This window comes from Dromaius novaehollandiae, chromosome 4 (genome assembly GCF_036370855.1).
Source record: "Dromaius novaehollandiae isolate bDroNov1 chromosome 4, bDroNov1.hap1, whole genome shotgun sequence".
In the NCBI taxonomy this organism is placed as follows: Eukaryota; Metazoa; Chordata; class Aves; order Casuariiformes; family Dromaiidae; genus Dromaius; species Dromaius novaehollandiae.
Window position 1 is genome coordinate 74,705,413 of NC_088101.1, and position 20,853 is coordinate 74,726,265.

General features: G+C 36.0%; 1 protein-coding gene across 1 annotated transcript in view; it reads right to left on the minus strand.

Annotated features, from left to right (window-relative positions):
* The window catches only part of JAKMIP1 (janus kinase and microtubule interacting protein 1), a 131,962-nt gene that overhangs the window by 39,589 nt on the left and 71,520 nt on the right, over positions 1-20,853 (minus strand). Inside the window, exons 10-13 of the mRNA XM_026122004.2 lie at positions 11,388-11,516; positions 9,933-10,061; positions 4,810-4,893; positions 966-1,028 (exon numbers count right to left, since the gene is read on the minus strand). Coding sequence (XP_025977789.1) covers positions 966-1,028; positions 4,810-4,893; positions 9,933-10,061; positions 11,388-11,516 — 405 coding nt within the window. The remainder of the gene's footprint in view (positions 1-965; positions 1,029-4,809; positions 4,894-9,932; positions 10,062-11,387; positions 11,517-20,853) is intronic.

Below are 20,853 nucleotides of genomic sequence, written 5' to 3' on the forward strand. Positions count from 1 at the left end.
ATACAAAAAGAAGAACAAAGCAAAAAGCCATGTTTCTTTCCTAGGGTTTACTCTATTCTTGTAAAATGATGCCAGTTCCACACCCTTTTAGAGAACCTGGCATTTGCTCTTTGCAGTAAATGAAACAATGGAGTGTCGTTAAGGCCTACTTTTTCATTTTCCAGATTTGCATTTTGGGACCTTAAAAATGACAAAACAGAAGTTCAAAATCAGCTCTTTGTTATGCAAACTTTCCTCTATTGCGTAGGTTAACTGAGGGAACTTTATTTATATGACAGTAAACAGATGTGTAGCACCTGGCATGCTGTAGTATGGTGCTTATAAAACCCATGTATATGTCTACTAAAGTCCAGCTGTAGATATTTTTAGTAATGGATTTTTCTTTGGTTATCTTATTTCTATTGTATTAATATCAATTTACTAATTAACAAAGATAGTTCTTTGACATCCTGAGCACTTGCTAACTCTCTCATCAGCATCAGTGAAAAATGATGATGCTCAGTTCTATGAAGTCACCAAGCATCTTAGCAAGTAAATGATGTAACAGTCTTAAAATCAATCAGTATTACTTAATATGATGTAAAAATTTTGTAAAAATGGAAGGGTGAAGTGAGCAGGCAATCTTATTAGCTGACAATATTTATCTTTGCATAATTGGTAAAATACAAGGATTCTACATTACAGTAAGTATTTTAGACTGTATTTTGGCAAAAACATCAGCCAGCTTGTTTCCCCACAGTGGGCCACACATCATGCAATTCCACAGTAAAGAGTAGTTCCCACTCCCAAAAGATACAAGAGCATACTGGTACTTTAATCAGACACTATCAGAATTTGTTTCTGGAGAGAGATAAAGTGATTTGCATATTGATGTTCCAGTACTTAGCACATTCATTTCTTCTTGCCATTCCTTTTATGATAAAGGGCCACAACTGCGGAAGTATTCCCAGACTCTCAATACCTACCTTTTCTAGCAACTCCTGATTTGTTCTGATAAGCAGTTGCTTTTCTTCTACCCATTTTGAATCCTATCAGAGAAGAAGAGGATTAAAAAGATTACAGTTCTACATATTTTGATGAATAGAGGAAGAAACAATAACCATAATAATTAGAAGATTTCAGACATCATTGCACATTCAAATATAAAAAGTGTCACATATCAAAGCCATCATAAATATTTCAAGGATATATAGCATTTGAAACTAAGGAGAAAATAAAAAGTCTTTCTTTCCCTGGAACAGTGTCTCCCATTTCCTAAATCTTTACACCTACGCATTTACTTTAAAAATGTGTACATATAGCGACTGTGGATGAACATAATTATATTAACATTTCTATGATATTTTATTTTAATAACATTTATTTATTCAACTTAGCTTAATAGCTATTCAAAACTATTCCTTTTCCACTGCAAAGAGTTCGTAACTTTGTTGTAGGATCATCACATTTTGAGTTATATAACTCAATTCCCAAGGAGGAAAGGTAAGAAAAACATTTAATTACCTAAAGGGAGTGAAAATAGGCTTCGGTGATATGTAGTTTATTGCCCTCTGCTAAAAGGGCAAATCAGGCTGATACATCCACTTCAGGATATGGAATTCAAGGCCATGGAGGAAGGAAAGGGATATAAGAATATTCCTTTCCAATTGAAAACTCTGTATCTCCATTTGATCGCTTCCTCCAAAGCTGATCTTTCTTTATGGTCTTTCCATGGCTTCAAAAGCCTCATCAATTATCCTTCTAAAGACCCACGTTATAAAAACTCACTGCCAGCTGTTGCTGGACATTCAGATTTAAAGGATTATATTACCAAAACTCACTCTGCTTTGTCTGTACAGAAAAGTATTTTGCTCTAGTGAGTTTACTAAAATAGTATCATGCATTTGCATGAGACATAACTTTAAACAAAATGATTTATCTAGATAAACTAGAAAAAAAAATACTTGCAATCTAAACGTATTTAGTAGAGTATCAAGGGTGATGCCTTCTTTGTCAGCAATGGATTTGCATACTGATATCCCACCAGAAATTAATGAAATCTGGATATCAAAATCCCTTAACTTGCCTTGAAACCTCAATCAAAAAACCCAAAACATTCTGATATAATATTTATTCCAGTTAGCATTTTTTGAAAATTCCAAGTTCGAATTTCTACTGACTGTCCACTACGGTTATCATACTACTGTTCTTTCACTTTTTCCCAGTCATATAGAAGAATAGGCAAGTGCATTTTAACTTTCATGTAGTAAACAAGTTCTTTAGAGTTATGATACTAAAAATAAAGTACTAAAAAATAATGTACTAAAATGAGTAGTTAAAAAGACATGACATTTGTCAGGAGTTTTTGAAATAAACTGAAGAATGCTGATGATAAAATCCAACGTTTAGTTTAACAAAATTAATTAGCATTTTACTAAGTTCAAGGTGTGGACAAACAGTTACAGTCAAAGACTTCGGATGGATAGCGCAATAACTGCATGTAGGAGGCAGGTTCAACTGTTAAAGCAGACCTGCAGGTTTAACTACTGTAGTTCACACCTGTGGAAAAGATTGACTTAATTTGCCCGATTGAAAGTCAACTTTTATATCCTTTTCAACAAACAAAGTTGGTTCAAAGTTGACTTTCTGAGAAAAACCTTCATTTCAGTGGAATTAGATTTATATGCATACAGGGCCATGGAAAGTGCTGAGCTTTCCAAAAATCTATCTGGCAGATTATATACTCTAATATTCTGAGATTTATTATTGATTACTATTAATATTTTATAACAATTTCTTGATACAATGTTTGTCATGCAGGAACTACAAAGTACTTTGCAGAAGTTGACTGTTAGTCTTATTTTACATTTAGGGGAATTCTGACAGAGCTGATAGGAGATTAATGGGAGCAACTGACATTTATTTTGAAATTGTACATAAATTTTAGGAGCTAAACTTTAAATCATTTTTTAATAACAGGATTCTAATCTTCTGCTGTGAATTTGACTTCAGGAAAACTATGAAGATCTTTGCCACTTCTGTTGCCTAGCTGTAAAATGTGAATAAAAATTCCTGGGATAATGCACTAGAATCACGTAGTTCATTGTTTCCTTTTTTAAATTATTTTAGGGACTGACTCCCTGAATGATCATTTCACGAGTATTATTTAAGCATCACCACCACCACCATTAAAATGGCAGAGAATAAATAACAGTTAAAAAAAATCACATAGTGCACAAAGAAGTCAGTTTATCATCACAACCATTTATTTTGTTGAATGTAAGTACTAACAGGTTAGGAAAACTGAGCAGGTGCTAGAGCTCCCAGGAAGACACCTTTACCATTCCTATGAAAAACTAAGGCTCAGTGTACAAACTAGCTCATTAGAGACAATTATATTGTTCCCTGTCACATCTCTGCTTCCTTCTCAGGATTACTGAGAGATACAAAGTTGTAAATGTGATTAAGAATCTCATAAAGTAATAACTAATTAAATTCCTATTTCCAAGGATACCTTTGACATACCTTTCTGGAAACAAGTGTCACAGACAATTTCTTACATGTGTATCCATGTTCACTTATCTTATTTACCTACATAGTATTTACATTTTACACCCTTTTAGTCAATTATTTTGTTAATGTTTTCAACTACACAGCAATTGCCTACAGCACTTCTATCAACACACTACAATGTTACTAGTAGAACTCAGGTAGCCTTCAGTTCTACTACGTCTTCCAAAACCTCAGTGATCCATCATTTTCAGGTAACATGATATCTACACCTTTAGTAATATTTTGCTTACATATAATTTACTAAGCAAATTGAGGTTTGTGTGGTAGCTAGCATAAAAATTTTTTATCCTTAATTTGAATGTGGTCCAAAAAACTTTGCACCTATACAGAATCTTACAGAAAGTCTATCATACAAAGAATATATATAAACAATAAAAATGGTAATATCATTAACCTGGTATTATTCCTAAGTTGCTTTTATTTGGTGTTACAGGACCATTAGTCTTTCAAATGTGTATCTATGGACAGATATGCCTTATTTTATTACCACATACTAGCTGCAATGTTTGAATTGTTATTTGAAACAATAAAGCATATATAAAATAACAACTCCCCAATTTTCTCAGCATGTCCTTGCAATTATGCAACTGATCATCTTTTAAATGCACTCTCATAACTCTAAGCAGTCTTCCTGAAGATCCTAGACGTTATTAAATATGCCTCAGTGGCCACATTTTTGTTAAGCATTTACCAGATATACCAAAGCATAAGGCCTGATTTTACTCTATATGACAGTATGGAAATTTGAAAGCAGTTGGGTCCTCAGAGAATCTGAGCCCCAGAGGGCAACCCTGCAAGTGGTTTCCAGTAACCAGGCACAGTCAGTAGTTCACTTCTCCAGCTGAAAGTGTGTATGGAACAGGTTTTTTTTTTTTTTCCAATTTTTCTAGGCTTAGTACAAAAAATATTCTCCAGCGGAGATGTAGACTATTCATCTCATTGAAATTAATGCAAAGACAAACAAAACAGGAAATAAGAGAAATGCCTGGACTGAATGATAATGGGAGCAGTATTTAGAATGCACATATATGTGATTAGCGTATTACACTCTGCTGTATTGTATGTTAGCAAATTCATCTTTAATGGCATTTTTCTAGGCTACCTAATACATTCCTTTATTTGAGCACTCCACTGCTGGAGTAGTAACTAAGCTGCATCAGTCACACTAACACACCAGCAAGCAATGAAGATGGCAAGGGCACCACTGCATGCAAGGGAGAAAATGATGTGGTAGAGGACATTAAGAGAGCCTGTTACCTGCCCTTTCTCTATTAGAGCTTTCTCCAGGTCCTCAATTTTTGCCTGGCACCTGAGAAGATCAGCTTGCAGTTGTTCACGAGTCTGGAATAAAAAAAAAATTAAAAAGTGTGTGTATATGCATGCACATCTAGATAGAGAGGCAGATAAAACACACAAAATCAAAATAAGAATATTTTCTGACCACTCATGGGCCATCCAGTCACATTTTGATGCTCTTTATTAAAATAACTGCTAATGTATTTAAGACTCAGAATATTTAAATTCATCAGTTTAGCAGCATTTTTCTTCCTAGACTAAAAACATGTTATCATCACCACATATACAGTGACAAAGCTCTCCCCGGGGGGGAGAGGGGGGGTGCAGAGTTAGGAAAGAAGCTATTTGTAAACTTTAGTAACTCAAGGCAATTAAGGACAAAAGGGCAAGACAGAATTGCAATAACAACTGAATAAATTTTTACCATTTAAACTGTGATTTTTAAATAGGCCTATGTGCAAATAATAGATATTGACCCAAAATACTTCATTTATCCCAAAAACAGCATACGCCAACTCAGTTTCCCTCATTTTATATGATTCTTAACCTATCAAGTAGGTATTGCCTACTGGGTCCAGAGGTACCCCAAAAGGAGCTGGATCACACAAGGTACTAAACAAAAGGAGTACCAAACAAAGGATCTCTCTCTGGTGACCCGCAAATGCTGAGGCTGCTTGAGCTACAGCAAGTACTTTTTCACCCTACTTCAGGCACTCTTTCACCCAGGCAGTTCAGTAATTCCTACAGGCAGTTCCTTCCGCATTTTTGGCTTTTGTGGTTTACCCTAAACCTCATCGAAAAGTAACAGTAGATGTTCATTCCACCAGACCATTTGGCCCTACAAAGCTAACAACACAGAAATCTACCTACTGAAAACCTTCAGCCTCTGTCAAATGACGGATTTATATGAGCATAAAAAAAAAGACCAGAAAGGCTGTTAAAAAGAAAAAGCAATTATTCCAAAATCTACTAAAGGAAAATTCTGCAATTGCCTGCAAGATTAAAAAGAAAAATGATATTACCAAAAATATTCATACCAATGCCTCTCTTCCTATGAACACAAAGGAAATATAAGAGAGCTTCATATAACTGTCAAATACATGAGTGCCTGTGAAAACTTACTTTAATAGTAAATGCAATTATGTTTCCCACAGGTTTCTTTTCTTTTTTTTTTTTTTTAAAGACAAAATTTACTCTCTTCCTTGAGACTAAATGAAAAACAGCCGTGATTATATGATATTGTTAACATTATATCAGCCCTAAGGAATACTAGAAATGGCCACAGCAATGGCAAGGGAAAAAGTAATTCCTCCTATTTAAACCAAAAGACACTTAGTGGGGTACTGCCATAAATGTTCTTCAACCTTCCTATCTGTTATCATACATCACAGAGGGAAAGAAAAAAGTTTAAGCGTCATGACATGCTAACATGCGAAAGCAGTAACCTGTGCCATCAGAGCACCCACTTCTATCTCTAGGTCTGCAATGAGACTGAGAAATGATCTCCCCTTAGTCCTTTACCTGCCTCAGTTTCCCCATTTAGCAAGAGGGTCTTTAATACGATTAGACTTTTGTAAGACACCGAGAACTCTAGCAAAACTGTAGAGCAATAATTTGGCTATACAGGAAGTGCATTTCACAAAAAAAAAAAAAAAAAAAAAAAAAAAAAAAAAAAAAAATCTGTTGAGAACCACTTCAAACAACCTTGAAGAAACAAAACACGAACCATTTTAAATTAAACTCTGAATTTCCTAAATCCTGGAGCTAGGGATAATAGACTAACATTTTTAGCTCTAAATTACTCTAGATACTGTCAAGTACTCTGCATTCTTGCATAACTCTCCTCTGAAAGGCTTTGCTTACAAAGACACAAAAATTCTGCTCTCACAAATACACCCTTTCCATAAATTCATTTTAAAAGCTTGCCAGAGGAAATGATGTGGATGAAATAATAGTGAAGTGAGCAACGTGTGTTTAATAACCACCAGCAATCCAGCAATACACAATTTTTAAAATATTTTGTTAATCATTCTAAGCCAGCAGCATCTCTTACCTTGGCGATAAATAGGGTCCATTCCCACCAGTACTTTTTAAATCTCATTAAAATCTTGTTTTTCCTGTATTATTAGCAAAATGCTGTGGTGGCACAATACGATGAAGGTAACATGAAACAAGGCGGTAATATGTAACAAGTCACAACATGTAACAAGTTTCTACAGTTTGGGGGTTCAGGGGCATTCTTTTAGTGTGGGGGGGCAGGAAAAGGTGGTTGGCTTTACTAACTTTTAAATATGTTTCAGTGTCACAGAAAGGTTGAGGTCAGAAGGGACCTCTGGAGATCATCCAGCTCAACCCCGCTCCACAAAGCAGGGTCACATAGAGCATGTAGACCAGGACTTTGTCCAGTTGAATTTTGAATGTTTCCAAGAACAGAGACTCCACAACCTCTCTGGGCAACCTATTCCAGTATTTGATCACCCTCACACTAAAAAAAGAAAAAAGCTTTTTCTTATGTTTAAATGGAATTTCCTGTATTTCAGTTTGTGCCCATTGCCCTAGGCCTGTTGTCCTGTTACTGGATACCACTGAAAAGAGTCTACCTCCATCTTCTTTAATTTCCCCATCACGTAAATCCCTTTGTAAATCCATGCTGACTACTCCCAAACACCTTATTGTCCTTCATGTGTCTGGAAAAGGTTTCCAGGAGGATTTGCTCCATCGCCTTTCCATGGATCAAGGTGAAGCTGACCAGCCTGCAGTTTTCCAGATCCTCCTGCTTGCTGTTTTTGAAGACAGGAGTGACATTCGCTTCCTACCAGATCTCAGGAACCTTCCCCAATCACTGTGACCTTTCAAAAATAATTGAAAGTGGCCTCGCAGTGACATCGTGCAGGTCCTACAGCAATCATGGGTGCATTCCATCAGGTCGCATGGACTTGTGCATGTCCAGTTTGTTCAGATGTTCCCTAACCTGATCCTCCTCCACCAAGGGTAAGTCTTCCTTGTTCTCAACTTTCCCACTGGTGTCAGGGACCTAGGGTCCCTGAAGGCCAGTCTTCCCAGTAAAGACCAAGGTGGAGAAGGCATTGAGTACCTCAGCCTTTTCTGTGGCCTTTGTCACCAGGTCCTGGGCCATATTCAGTAGCAAGACCACTTTTTCCTTTGTCCTGCTTATTATACCTTCCTCTCTAGTTAATGTCTATTATAAAATTTTCTGTTTAGATTCCCATCAGCTAAATAGCATTAAAAACACCACTGCATTAAGCATTTCTAATTCTTTAAAATTTTAATCCCATCTATATAATAATTGTAAGAAATAAAATATATATTGTATGTCTAGTATAATATTTGCCTAGTGATATTACTCCATGACATATCAAACCCAACATGAACACTTGCTCTCTAGACTGATACAACTGGACAACTCTCAAGACATTTTTTGTTAGAGGGATAAAAGTCTGGAAAATATTAATCAAAACCTCTCAGCTAGAACAATGGTAGCTCAATTCTAGAAAGAAAGGATATGCAATACATATTCAACACAATGTCAATCTGGGGAGGAAAAAAAAAGCAGGGGCCAAACTCCTCAAAAGAAACTGAAATCTCTCAAGAAAACAAATAATCTGGATAATTCAGATGTACATGCAATTCCAGCAAAGTTGAGAGTGAAATGAAAAACATTTTAATAATATCATCTATAAATATTAAAAGCTCAAAGACAACAAGATTCAAGTAATCTTGCGTTACATGTGGTATATGGTGTCATCAAGTCCTGATGTGATCCAGCATCTGAAGCCATTTCAGAAGAGGAATATAGGTTCAAGCTGTACTTCACGCAGAATGAAGGACATGAGGCAAAGGTGACGAAGCTCCCAGTCCTATGGCTATCACTTGCCCATTTGGATGTTACACATGTTTTGATCTCTGATCACAGTAGCCATTATAATAGAGGGTGGCCCATACGCTACATTTCTGGACATTCCCCTACCTGCAAGAAGTTGTGATAGAGCAGAGAGATTTGGGGTTTAGTAATCTGAGCCCTTTTATCCACTGCTGTTCATCTGCTGTTCAGTAGATAGATCTGGAGACTGAAAATATTAGTCAGGGCTCACCAATTCATTATGGAGCGATTCCTCTCCTCACTAGCTTGTAAAACCAGAGTGGAAGATGGCATAACTTCTGCTAACCTCAACCCTGCACTAAACAGCGAGTGATTAGTAGAACAGTGGCAGAAGGGTTGAGAGGTAAATAAATGAAAACAGAATACGAGTCAGTCTCATATCTCAAATACCTGTAGTACAGACCTTGCTGTGAGGATAAAAATAAATTCTCTTCAGAGAGTATCAATCGCACATGCTGATCTAATAGGAACAAGAGTTGATTAAGTACTTTTTGCTGAAGAATACTTTTTTGATCTGAAATTTTTAAAACAAATTACGATTTGAAACACAGGAAATTCCATTTGAACATAAGAAAATGCTTCTTTACTGTGAGGGTGGTTGAACTCTGGAACAGGTTGCCCAGAGAGGTTGTGGAGTTTCCATTCTTGGAGATACTCCAAACCCAACTGGACATGGTCCTGGGCAACCTCCTGTAGGTGACCTTGCTTGAGCAGGGGGCTTGGACCAGATGATCTCCAGAGGTCTCTTCCAACCCCAACTACTTTGTGATTTCATACACTCTACAAAACACTTGAAGGGAAATTCTCCCCACATCAGATATGGATCAGATTTTTAATATACTCATATAATAGAAGTACTTGTTACAACCTATTCCCTGATTTATTTTAAATCCATCATGTTACTATCCAAACTGCAAATTTGCTGGGATATCTTTCTAAGAGTTTCTTACTTCTGAAATCTGTAACATATTGTGCTAGAATACAGTATAATATCTTTGTTCTGATCACACCAGCTGAATATAAGTAGTTGCCTTACTGATAACATTCTCTAATCCTCAGAAACATTGTAATGCGATTAGTGTTTTGCACTTTAGTGACCTGCAAAGACATCTTCTGCTATTCAGAATTTTTTCAGCTTTTTCAACTATTTCAGAACTAAAAATCAATTTCAGTCAAAAATTACCCTTGCTTCTCTCTCTGCATCCAGGGTTCCGCCAACTTGCTCTTGAAGCAACGCGTATGCTCTTTGCAAAGCTTGATACTCTCTTGTTAGCTGGCAAAACCTTAGTTCAGCTTCTTCTTTAGGTGTGTTCTTAATGAAGAGGAAAAAAAATGTTTTTGTGCGTAAAGAAAAATATATACATAATGTGCGTGTATGTACAGATAAAATACACACAGCATGTAAAAAAAACTACTGAGTTTCAAAGTTCAATAAAGGCTTAAAAAATAACAACACACAAGTAGAAGTGGAAGGAAAGATGACTTCAAGGTGAGACAGAAATGCACAGATTAGTAACTGTATCTATCTTATAATTTCAAGACAGTATAAATTTATATGTAAAGGTAGCAATAGATAGAAAGGGCAAGATACTGACTGGGAAAAGATGAGAGAGAACAGCTCTGTGTACCACTTTCCTCAGCACCTCCAGTGCTACAGTTCAGAAGGGGTCCTACTTGCCATGCAGTAGCAAGCACTTTACTCTTTGTGTTTACTGTGCCAGGATAAAATGATTTTACCAGCACCAAGCACACAAAGACAGAGGTTATATTTCAAAAGCCATAAAATGGCTTTTTTCTTTCTTTTTTTTAATATGAAGTCATTTTTATGTCTTAATTTGCTTCTGACTTTTGAACAACTGCCATCCACACTTTCGAGGTCTTCTTATAATCCTGAGGGCAAGAAATTTCCTTCCTTTAATTAATTTTTGCTCCAGGAACTCAAACTTCAAGGAAAAAGATTGTAACATTATTAGATATTAAACCTAGCAAAAGGGGAAGCCTTTATAAACAAGATAATTAGAAAAAAATTAAAAGGATATTTTTGGCCAAGAATATGGATGAAAAGTTCTGACTGAAGAGTAAAAGGCAAAAGTCGGTGAACAAGAAAGAAAAATGAAAAGATTGTCTAATTCATGTTTGTCCTCAGCACTGCAAGTAGGCCAGCTGCACTGTGTAATGCACAGTCCAGACAAAACATGTCAGTGGGTATTTACTACCTATGATCATTTAAGCCTTAATGATTTGCAAAAGCCTTTCTCCACATTAAGTACAGCAAAAAAAATCCTGGCTGTAGCAAAACAATCAAATAAATTATAAGGTTCTAAGACAAACTATTGTGTAGTAACTATTTACTCTTGGCAAAGCAACCTGCCTGTTCATTTTCTTCTTCTGACTACTAAGAAAAGGTTTGAGAAAAACAATTTTATTTCTCGGCCCAATATCCTACCAAGTCTGTCAGGCAGAATGTCGGCTTATTCATTAATGCTATTGCAATGACTGTATATATGTTATTGGGCTTGAAACAAAACCAAACTCCTCCCTGTCAAATCTTTTTGAGTTCCTGTGGCAAAATAGCTGAAAAATATTTGCATTTATACTCCCATGTTGGTTTTTGTAGAAGATAAGAACTACTACTCACATCATCCAAATCTTCTTCTGGTGTTGCAGGTGTCCTGTCTGTTTTATCTGTATTATATGAAGTTACAGATGATGTTTCTGAATCAATGGATTCTTCATCAAATCCAAAAAATGTCTCCACAACATGCCTCTGAAAAGTTAGTTTTTCTTAGTTACTAACAAAACAGAAAACCTCAACAACCTGGTTAGCAGCAGCCAGGGCCTCTCTGACCATTATTTTAGTTTTATTTCTAAAATACCTGAGTTCATAACCACAAGGATATGGGCTCTATCTGAGAAACCTTTCTAACTCCAATTATCTCATCGTACTCATTCATGCAAGAACTGTGGGATGCGTTCATAATCCCAGAACGAGGGTGGCTGGGAAGATAACCCTTTACAGAGTGGAAGAAAAGAAGGTTTTTTTGAAAGCCTTATTCTCTGAATCCCAGTAAATTAGTTACCTTTTCAAAATTGCTTGCCTAAGCACCTCCAAGAATTGAACTGCACATGGCACATAACTGCCAGTACAATAATGCTTTAGTACAAGTAGACAACACAGTTGCCAAAATCATATAGATGTTGCAAAATTCTTTCGAAAACAATGGAGGAGTGTAATAGCTATTAAGAAGGAAGTAATCCACTATGATGTAACATGTAAGATTTGGTACCAAAAGGGAAAAACATATTTTGAAGAGTCATGTGGAACAAAGTTTGTCATTCATACTAGTTTAAAAAAAAAGTCAAATTAATTTATAATATCTATTGTGCAAAATTCTACTTAAAAGTATGCACTGCTGCTTTCCATTTATTTCTCCAATACCATCATTTTCAACTTCTTTCAAAGTTTCTTCCACTATCAATATGACTAAGCAAAAAAATATATACATAAACTTAGGGGAAAGAGGCATTTCAATGCGGAGTTTAAAAACTGCCCATAAAATAATCCACTGAATGCATGTTTGCAGAAAATTAGTGAAAATAAGTAGACAATATGTGAACAGCACAATATTCATTGTGAAAAATACTGGTTTTTTAGTAAGTCACAACTACAGTAATCTTATCACCCTTCAAGATTTCCCCTTCTATCAGCTCGCTAATACATATTGAGAAAGCAGCAACTGTTTACAGAAAACTCTGTTGTTCAAAAAATAAATATATTGCTTAGACAGTTAACAGGGTAAACAGTTTCCCAAGTATTTTTCCTTCCAAAATAACATTAAAGTTAACTGTTATCAATTAATAGAAAACATTCCCATTACTTTTCACATGAAACAAGTGTTTCCACAGTTACCTTTATATAATGAAGTATAACCTGCACCTCTGATAGCCCACCCAAAGTCAGAGGAACAGGAAAATGAAGAAAAACATGGGTATTGTTGGAAGAAAGGAATAAAGTTATCAAACATCCTAGCCAGGGAGGCTAGTGGAGAGAGGTAGCTCTGGGAGTATGAAGGAAAACCCATCTATCTCTATACTTAAAGGCACCAATGATGCTGGATCACAGACCTTGATTCGCTGTTAGTTTTTTTTTTTTTTTTTTTTTTTTAACAAGTATGAAGCAGAGGTTGTACGTGAGAGGATAACAGCCCTGCTCATTAAGTTAGCCCAAACGGATGAAAAATTTGATCAGCTGTTATTAGTTCAGAACATCAGACATCTTACGTCTCACCAAAGCCAAAGTGGCTGAATGGTACCATTCAAGGTACTGAAAGGCTTTATTTTACTCATAAAGCCCAGTCCCACAATGGATCCAAATATTTCTCATTCACTGCTGACTTCTGGACTTATCTTTAACTTTATACATCTTCCAATAGATGGAAGAAGCATTGTCTTCACTTTCTCACTAAGCCCCCTAACACCTGAAATACACCTTTGGCTCAACAATACTCCCATCAGTAACCAAAAGTCTCTACCTTGTATGAAATGGCACTGTAAACTCAAGCTAGTTGGGATATGCTGCACTGCATTTATAGGCTGCAGCCCAGGTTACCACAGTCCACCAGGTCTCAGTCTTGTTACTGTGACTAACTAAACAACTCCACATTTGTTTCATGACAGGACAGCTAATCCCACTCAAGCTACAGAAGACAGCTTCAAGGCACTATCCTGAACCATCTAATTGATGCACTTAACATGAGCTCTTAAAATAATAATTTAAGAAATTTGTTCAGCTGCATCTTTAAATTAACTGCTTCTACAAGAAACTCCTTTTGAAAGGATGTTATATGCTCATACATTAGCAAGAGAGAAGAAAAAAAGTTGTGTCTTTTCCAAATAGACTATGATTCTACATATCCATACAGATAAATATGGTGCTACAAGGAAGAAAAAAGGCTTTTCAACAATTTTAGAAACCAACCTACCTTTTCGAGGCTACTGGATCACTAAAGTTACTAGTTAGTCTATTCACAAGTAAAGAAATGGAGGAGAATTATAGTACTAAAACCCTGTAAAGACATATCACTGTTATCTCCATTTTCTGGGAAGCACTACGATGCTTTGACTAGACAGAACTGTGTCCACAGCACCAGACACACTTCCTTGGCATCATGTAATTCTCCCCTCCAGCATTCACATTCTGCACCATTCTGTCCTGCTTGACCAATGGATGCTGAATACTGGTTGCAACCTACAATCATCTAACAGCAATACACCAAGTATATACTGGGAGTTGAAACTAGGGCTAACCAAACTGTGCTACCTTCAAGTTGCAAGGAAGGCTATAAGGCAAACAAATCTGCAATACTTTTGCCAGGTCATCTCATCAGGAAGAATTTCTTCTGATTCCAAACAGATGATCAGATACAGCTTCATAAAAATGAAGGTAAACTCCATGGAAGTAAAGAAGATGAGGGCAGCAAAACAAAAATGAAGAGACTTTCATGAAAGCTGCATCCTCATTCCACAGTGCAGAAACCTTTTAGTCAAAGACGCTAAGAGTAAACCCAAAACAAAGCTGCATACAGATTTTTGTATCAGTACTTTTGTATCCTGTTCTTCTGCCCATACTAGCTTGCCTGTGGATTGGGCACAAAACATTTATCCTGCATTTTGGAGGACCACAGGTGAGGACCAGCAGCTTAGAGGATTATGGAATGGTTGATTCTGTTTATTCCTCTCATTTCAAAGCTGTTTGGCCTCAAAAGGATGACAACCACGCTTGAGCAAAGCTCAACCACAGCCTGCAATAAAATATAGGCTTGGGTACTAATAAGGTGAATAGGAGTCATAGGGCATAATGCTAGTGTATTAACATAGATAGGACATAGAGGTTATAAACCCGTGAGGATCAACAGCAGATCAGATTAAATTGAGGATAAAATTCCTCATACTTATGCGGGGGTTTTTTTGCTATTCCTCAAGCTACAGCAACTTTCGTAGATAACTCAGCTTAAGTATATCTTCCTTTCAGTATGCATGCAGATACACCCCACACACTGTTTCAAGGAATGAAAAACAGTATAAAAGTTTTTGATTTTACATAAATGTATATAGATTTTGAAAGATATTGACTGCAATGCTGCCATTTTGACAAAAGATATACATTTAAACATTTCACCAGTAACAGTGCCTAAGGAAAATTAATGTACCTGTATTAATAAATAACATATGTAATTATTAGATGGGAGGGAATTGTCTAAGAAAATTAGTATTTCCCATAACATTGAAAAATTCCAAAGCTTCAAGGAGTGTCAAAAGTAAAAAACTGTTAAATGCTACAGCCTGGCTATAATGTTTGGGGTTAAAAGTGAACCATTTATTTGTTTGTTTATGACTTCTCCCTCTATAGAGAAGCTGCATATTTGTTGTTTTGTGCAGCAGATACTTTCCATAGCAGTAGGGATATGGTATTAAGCCATTGTATATTAAGCACACATGTATGAATTCCTTCATCAGATAATTACAAAATAGCTGTTTTTATTGTTGATCATCTAGTATTCGAAGCAATTAGCTACAAGTGATTCATAGCCAAACCACAACAAATTGACTGATAAGGGAACAGCTGTAGAGGAAAAAAATGGAGACATCTGACTCATACAAAGTTTGTTGATAAATGCTATAATAAATAATAAGGCATAAATAAATATAGTGACTTCTAGGAAGATTCCACATATAGCTCAAAAGCCAAATCAAATTAGCTTTTGAAAAGGACATATGAACATGTACAATACTTACTGGTGACTGGATTTTTGTAACTATGCATTATTTTCACTCAAGCTTTTCTTAAAACGTGGGAACATTCTAAATTAACAACTTAAATATTCTGTTATATTTATTTGCATATTGAATCATTACTTCTAAATGATGACTAAGAAAATAGTAATGTCAGCTGCTGAAAGGTATTGATTTAAATTCTAACTTGCACTGACTATTGCCATATACTTAATGGCAAGTGTTCTTCATGCAGACTTTTACCAATGCCTTGACGTAATTTTAAAGTAAGATTATGCATTATGTCTTTACAACTAAATATTAAGACTTCTATCGAAGTCTATTGCTCAATAAATATAGGTTTAGAATGTTATGAATAAATAGTGATACACAGATAATATAGGTAGAATTCAACAAACACTCATATTTTTAACAGTTTGAGTCGGATTTACCTTATTTTCAAGTAGTTAATCAAACATGAAACTGAACCAAGAAGAATTTCCCTGTAATGCAATCAAATGAACTAATCTGCAACTTCTTACCTTCATGCTTATATGTCATTTCTTGGCAGCCAGAAAAATACAGGCACACCAAAGCACAGAGACAGATAAAAAAAGAAAAATATAAAACAAGAAATATGAACTCCATCACACTGGTGTGCACACTTCCCACTATCACAAATACAGCTTATTAAATTTTACATAAAGAAACAAATCCTCAGAGTCCTGCAATTTCCAAACAAAATGGACAATTATGCTTATTTTTAAACGCATGTCTCCATCAATCACAGAATCATTGTAATTTCATTCTATGGGTGTAAAAAAAAAAAAAAAAAGTTTCCAGAGTTTCTTGATTATTTCACTATCAAAATTCACAAAAAACTGAGAAAGCATGCTGTGAGTAGCAAAACAAGATTCACCTCTGGTCTATCTTTCTTCCAACAAGTCCAATGACACATTAACGTAGAAAAAATCTCTGCTGGCTGAGGCAGCTTCATCTCAAAGGAAAAAAAAATCCTGCAGTACATGAATGGACACAGTCAATACATTACTCCTCTAAACACCTTGCAATCACAGCTATGGTGCTCCTTACCTCAGAGGGAGCTGAGCTGGTTGCCAGCGCTTTTCTAAGGAGCCAGATGTCCCTTGGTATTTAAGGGTGCTCTGTTAAACACTACACTAGCAACAGTAACCTAGCACACTTACCTTGCTACAGAAATAACATGGATACCTAACTGCAAAAAAAAAATTAAGTCCTCAGTATTTTCAAAAGCCTCTCAGCTGAACTAATGTTATTTAGACACAGCAGGAGTAAGAAGGCTAACCCAACTAGCCTAACAGATCGTTCATTCTGTAAGCTGTCTTAAAGACCATAAAAAGCAAGCTATCGATTCTATTCTAGCTAACAGGAACCACTGTTGGGAAAATATCAATATTGACAGAAAAACATGGGGAATGCCCAGTCACAGCACACTGAAGATTAAGGAAGCGGGAAAGTAAAAGTACCTGTTCAGGAAAAGCTACAACAGCACAGGAGTGCAATAGGAACAGGCTGCACAGGTGCAAGACTATTTATTGCCACAATAAAGGAATCTTTTTATGCCTTCAAGTCTGGGCTTATCTAACCACATTCATGAAACCTAATTCTCATCAATTATTTCCTTCTTCATTTTGTTAAGGAAAGTGGAACACAGTTGGAAATATATACAACTCCAGCAATCAGACTTGGACAATTCATTACGTTAATGATAATTTTACATTTAACAACTCTTGGAAAAGCAAAACAAAAGATTTGCATCAGTAATTTCTCCGTCTGAGAGGCTGGTTAAGACAAAGATATCCATAATTTCTACTATTATATACAGGTTATCAGCAATATGATATAAAAATCTTGCCTAGACCATAAACAGAAATACACTTTCGCTGTTTATTTCATGTATAATGCAACTCATTTCAGACCACCTTTATAGCCTACAGAGAGAAATTTTAGGACAAAACTCACATGGCTTATTTAGACATCTTTCAGAGGAGAGGACTCTCTTCTTCATGCTGCTAGTTTCTCTCCAGAGTGAGATTTCTGTATCTCACCTGAGCTAATATCACATATAGACATCAATATTTGATCAGATGAATCCTATCGTTTTCATCTGAATTCCTCAGAGAGGATAGAGAAAACAGAGAGGATAAAGACAGTACAATCCCAACGCCACATCTGGGTGAGCACTTATTTCTAAATATATTGATTAAATAAAAAACACCTGGAAAGTTTACATGGCTTCCTTTGATTATTTCAATTCAATGTTTCTAGATTTAGCATCTAACTAGTGTATCTGAAACAGCTTTGATTTCCTGTTCATGAAATGTAGGAGTCGAAGAGAAAAAGCCCAACTGACCTGAGACAACTGTTTGAAAGTCTCATTAAACTAACTTTTAAGTAGGAGCTAGGCACAAGTAAGACAAAGCATATCTGCATGAATGCACTTTCTTGGAAGTGAATTTGCAGCTTTTATACGACATATTATGTCTTCTCAACGTAGCTGCCAAGTGGATTTTGCATTTCATTCGAGCCACACCATTTGTATGTAACAGTGTAACAGCAACAATTGTAAATTAGTTTGGTTGTAGGAAGTATTAAAAAGAAAAACAAATGTATCAAAACTTAGGATGAACATATGTTAAAATACATCTATCACAATTATATGATTATTTGGTGGTGCCCTTACAGAACACGGGGAAAAAAGATGGTATGATGTTTCTTACTTCAGGGACTGAAAAATAACAATTAACTGTAAGACAAAAATCTGCAAACTTTAGTCACATGGTTTTATACCGGTATATAATAACAGAAGACTCTGCATAGTTTCCTTCAAACTACAACTTCTGCCTTCATCTCAAACTCTGATACTCATCATAACCCAAATCACACATAACACAAGCAACCTGGATTCTAGCAGTCAGTCTGTGACTATAAACAACAGTGGAAGAATATGATCCTCTACAATCAATAAAAACACAAAGTATGCTCAAGAAAGTCATTTTCTTTTGAAAGCATAATTTGACACTGAGCATGATACATTCAAAGAACCAGTCAGCCCTACTGCTTTCCATTAAGTATCTGTTCCAATATTCAAAACACCTCCCTATGCTGGACCTGCAGAGGAGACAAGAGGAAAGTGTCCTGTGTGTCCTAAGTGCTCTGTTTCACTGTCATGGCTTCCCTACTTCTTTAGTCTTGCTCTTTTTGACTTTCCTTCTGCCTCATCTGTAAAGAAGGCTGAGGTCCTGTCTCCACATTAGGGCCTAAAGGACGATACAGGACCACTTGGAAGGAAACCAGCCTGCACATCAACCGTCTTTTTTAAAAAAAAAAAAAAAAAAAAAAAAAAAAAAAAAAAAAAAGCCCCAAGACACTGACAGTGTTCAGTTCCAATCAACACTGCACATACACGAGAATCCCTACAGTTTTATACAGTAGTAGTTATTAGGACATTTGCACATTTATTATTGATGACTTGGGGGGGGGGAGTGGACCAGTTTGACTTAAGATTTCTCATCTGTGATGCTTCCTCACTTTATTTAGAAATACATTAAAAGGTTCTTCTCTCCCTCACAAGAGAAAACATTTTACCAAAAAGTGTGTGGGTGTGTGGGAGGGAGGATATTTAGAAAAGTTCCAAGAAATTACAAACATGAGTTACAAACCAAGGAGAAAAAAGGTGAAAACAAGAAAACAAGGGAAAAATATATTTCTCCTTCCTTAAAGAGTAAGAGTATTTAGGAATATATATGTGTATATATACACGTGTATGTGTGCGTATATATATACACACACATAAAATATATCTAATTTTCAACTAGTCCTGGCAATAAGAAACTTTTCTTCTTCTTCCCCAAATTCATCCCTTCTGTCTAGCTGTTCCTCCCTCTGCATTTTCTTCAGAAGTCCCTACCACTGCTCTTTTTGTACCAAGCACAAGGTGATCCGTATTTAAAAGTCAGAAGGCGAATTTTGTATTCCTACAACCCAGCTCCATCAGGAACCAGTCCAAATTACTGCAGCTTCTCATTTAACTAATGTTATGTTGATTATTTGCCCTCTGTCTGCCAGCAATATTAATTCACATTTCCCTGCTGTCTCTTTGACCAGGAAAATTACGGGATGCTCTCAAACTGCAAGTAAGCAGAGTCAAGCTCTACGGCAGGGCCAGCAAAAACTCAAGCTCTTGCTCAATAGGTAGCATGAATATAATCAGCTCCAGGCATGTGGATACTTGGAAGTGACTAAAAGCTGGTATAGATATATATACCATGAGACTAGTCACGCATCCAAGCATCAATGCACACAATGAAATGAGTTTTCCTAGGACTGTAATATATTACTTTTAGGCAAACAAAATCCAATCCACTCTCAACTTGCCCTCTTTTTTCCCTCACTTTTGTTTTATAGTCCTGCTTTGCCTTTGAGGAGATAGAACCAAATAAAATTTCCTATGGCCAATTGTCACTGATGGGCTAAGGGTCATGGGATGGAATAACTAGCAGGACTTATGTCCGTTACTCACTACTGTGCTTCTTCCTGACACATCTATCATACCATAAGAAGGAAACCCCTAGTAACTCAGCTGCTCATAAGCACATTTCTTGCAATATTCTCTGCAGAAGTCCCCCAACTGTAGCACTCTTGTCACATGGAAAATGGAAACTCCACAGAGTTTTCAGTGGAATCACAGGTATTTGCTAAAGCCCTCATGCTGTTCAATTCTTTTTTTGGTCAACAAGGAATGGAGGAAGGAGGAAGAAAATATCAGAAAAGCAGCACTTCCCTCAAGAAAAAGTAGGCAGAGGGGAAGGGCACAGAGTCTTGGCCAGCTCAAGCTCTATGGACACAGAAAATTTAAGGCATAAAGGAATAATTATGGCAATTTTCAACCTATGGAAATTAGCATCACTAGTTATCATACCCTATGAAAAATAAGATTAACTGGCTGCTTTTCATCAAGAACTTTCTAATTCAGCAAAACATCTTAAACAATTAATTTAAAATAGGATGAGGGCTAGTAATTAGAGATGACTTCTATAAAAATTATGGCATAGGATCAAACACATATACTTTATTAGTCCTGTTTTTAACTCCACCCACAATACAGAAAATTCCATGTACACTATACCAGAGAATGGTTCATATTTACTGTAAATAGATTTGACCTCTAAGTCTTCCATTATGCAAAAGAAAAATACATGCAAGATTCATTGTTACTTCAAAATTTTTATTTCCTCATACTACAAAGACATATCAGAAGCACCAGTTGAAGATATCACCACTGAATAAGAGAA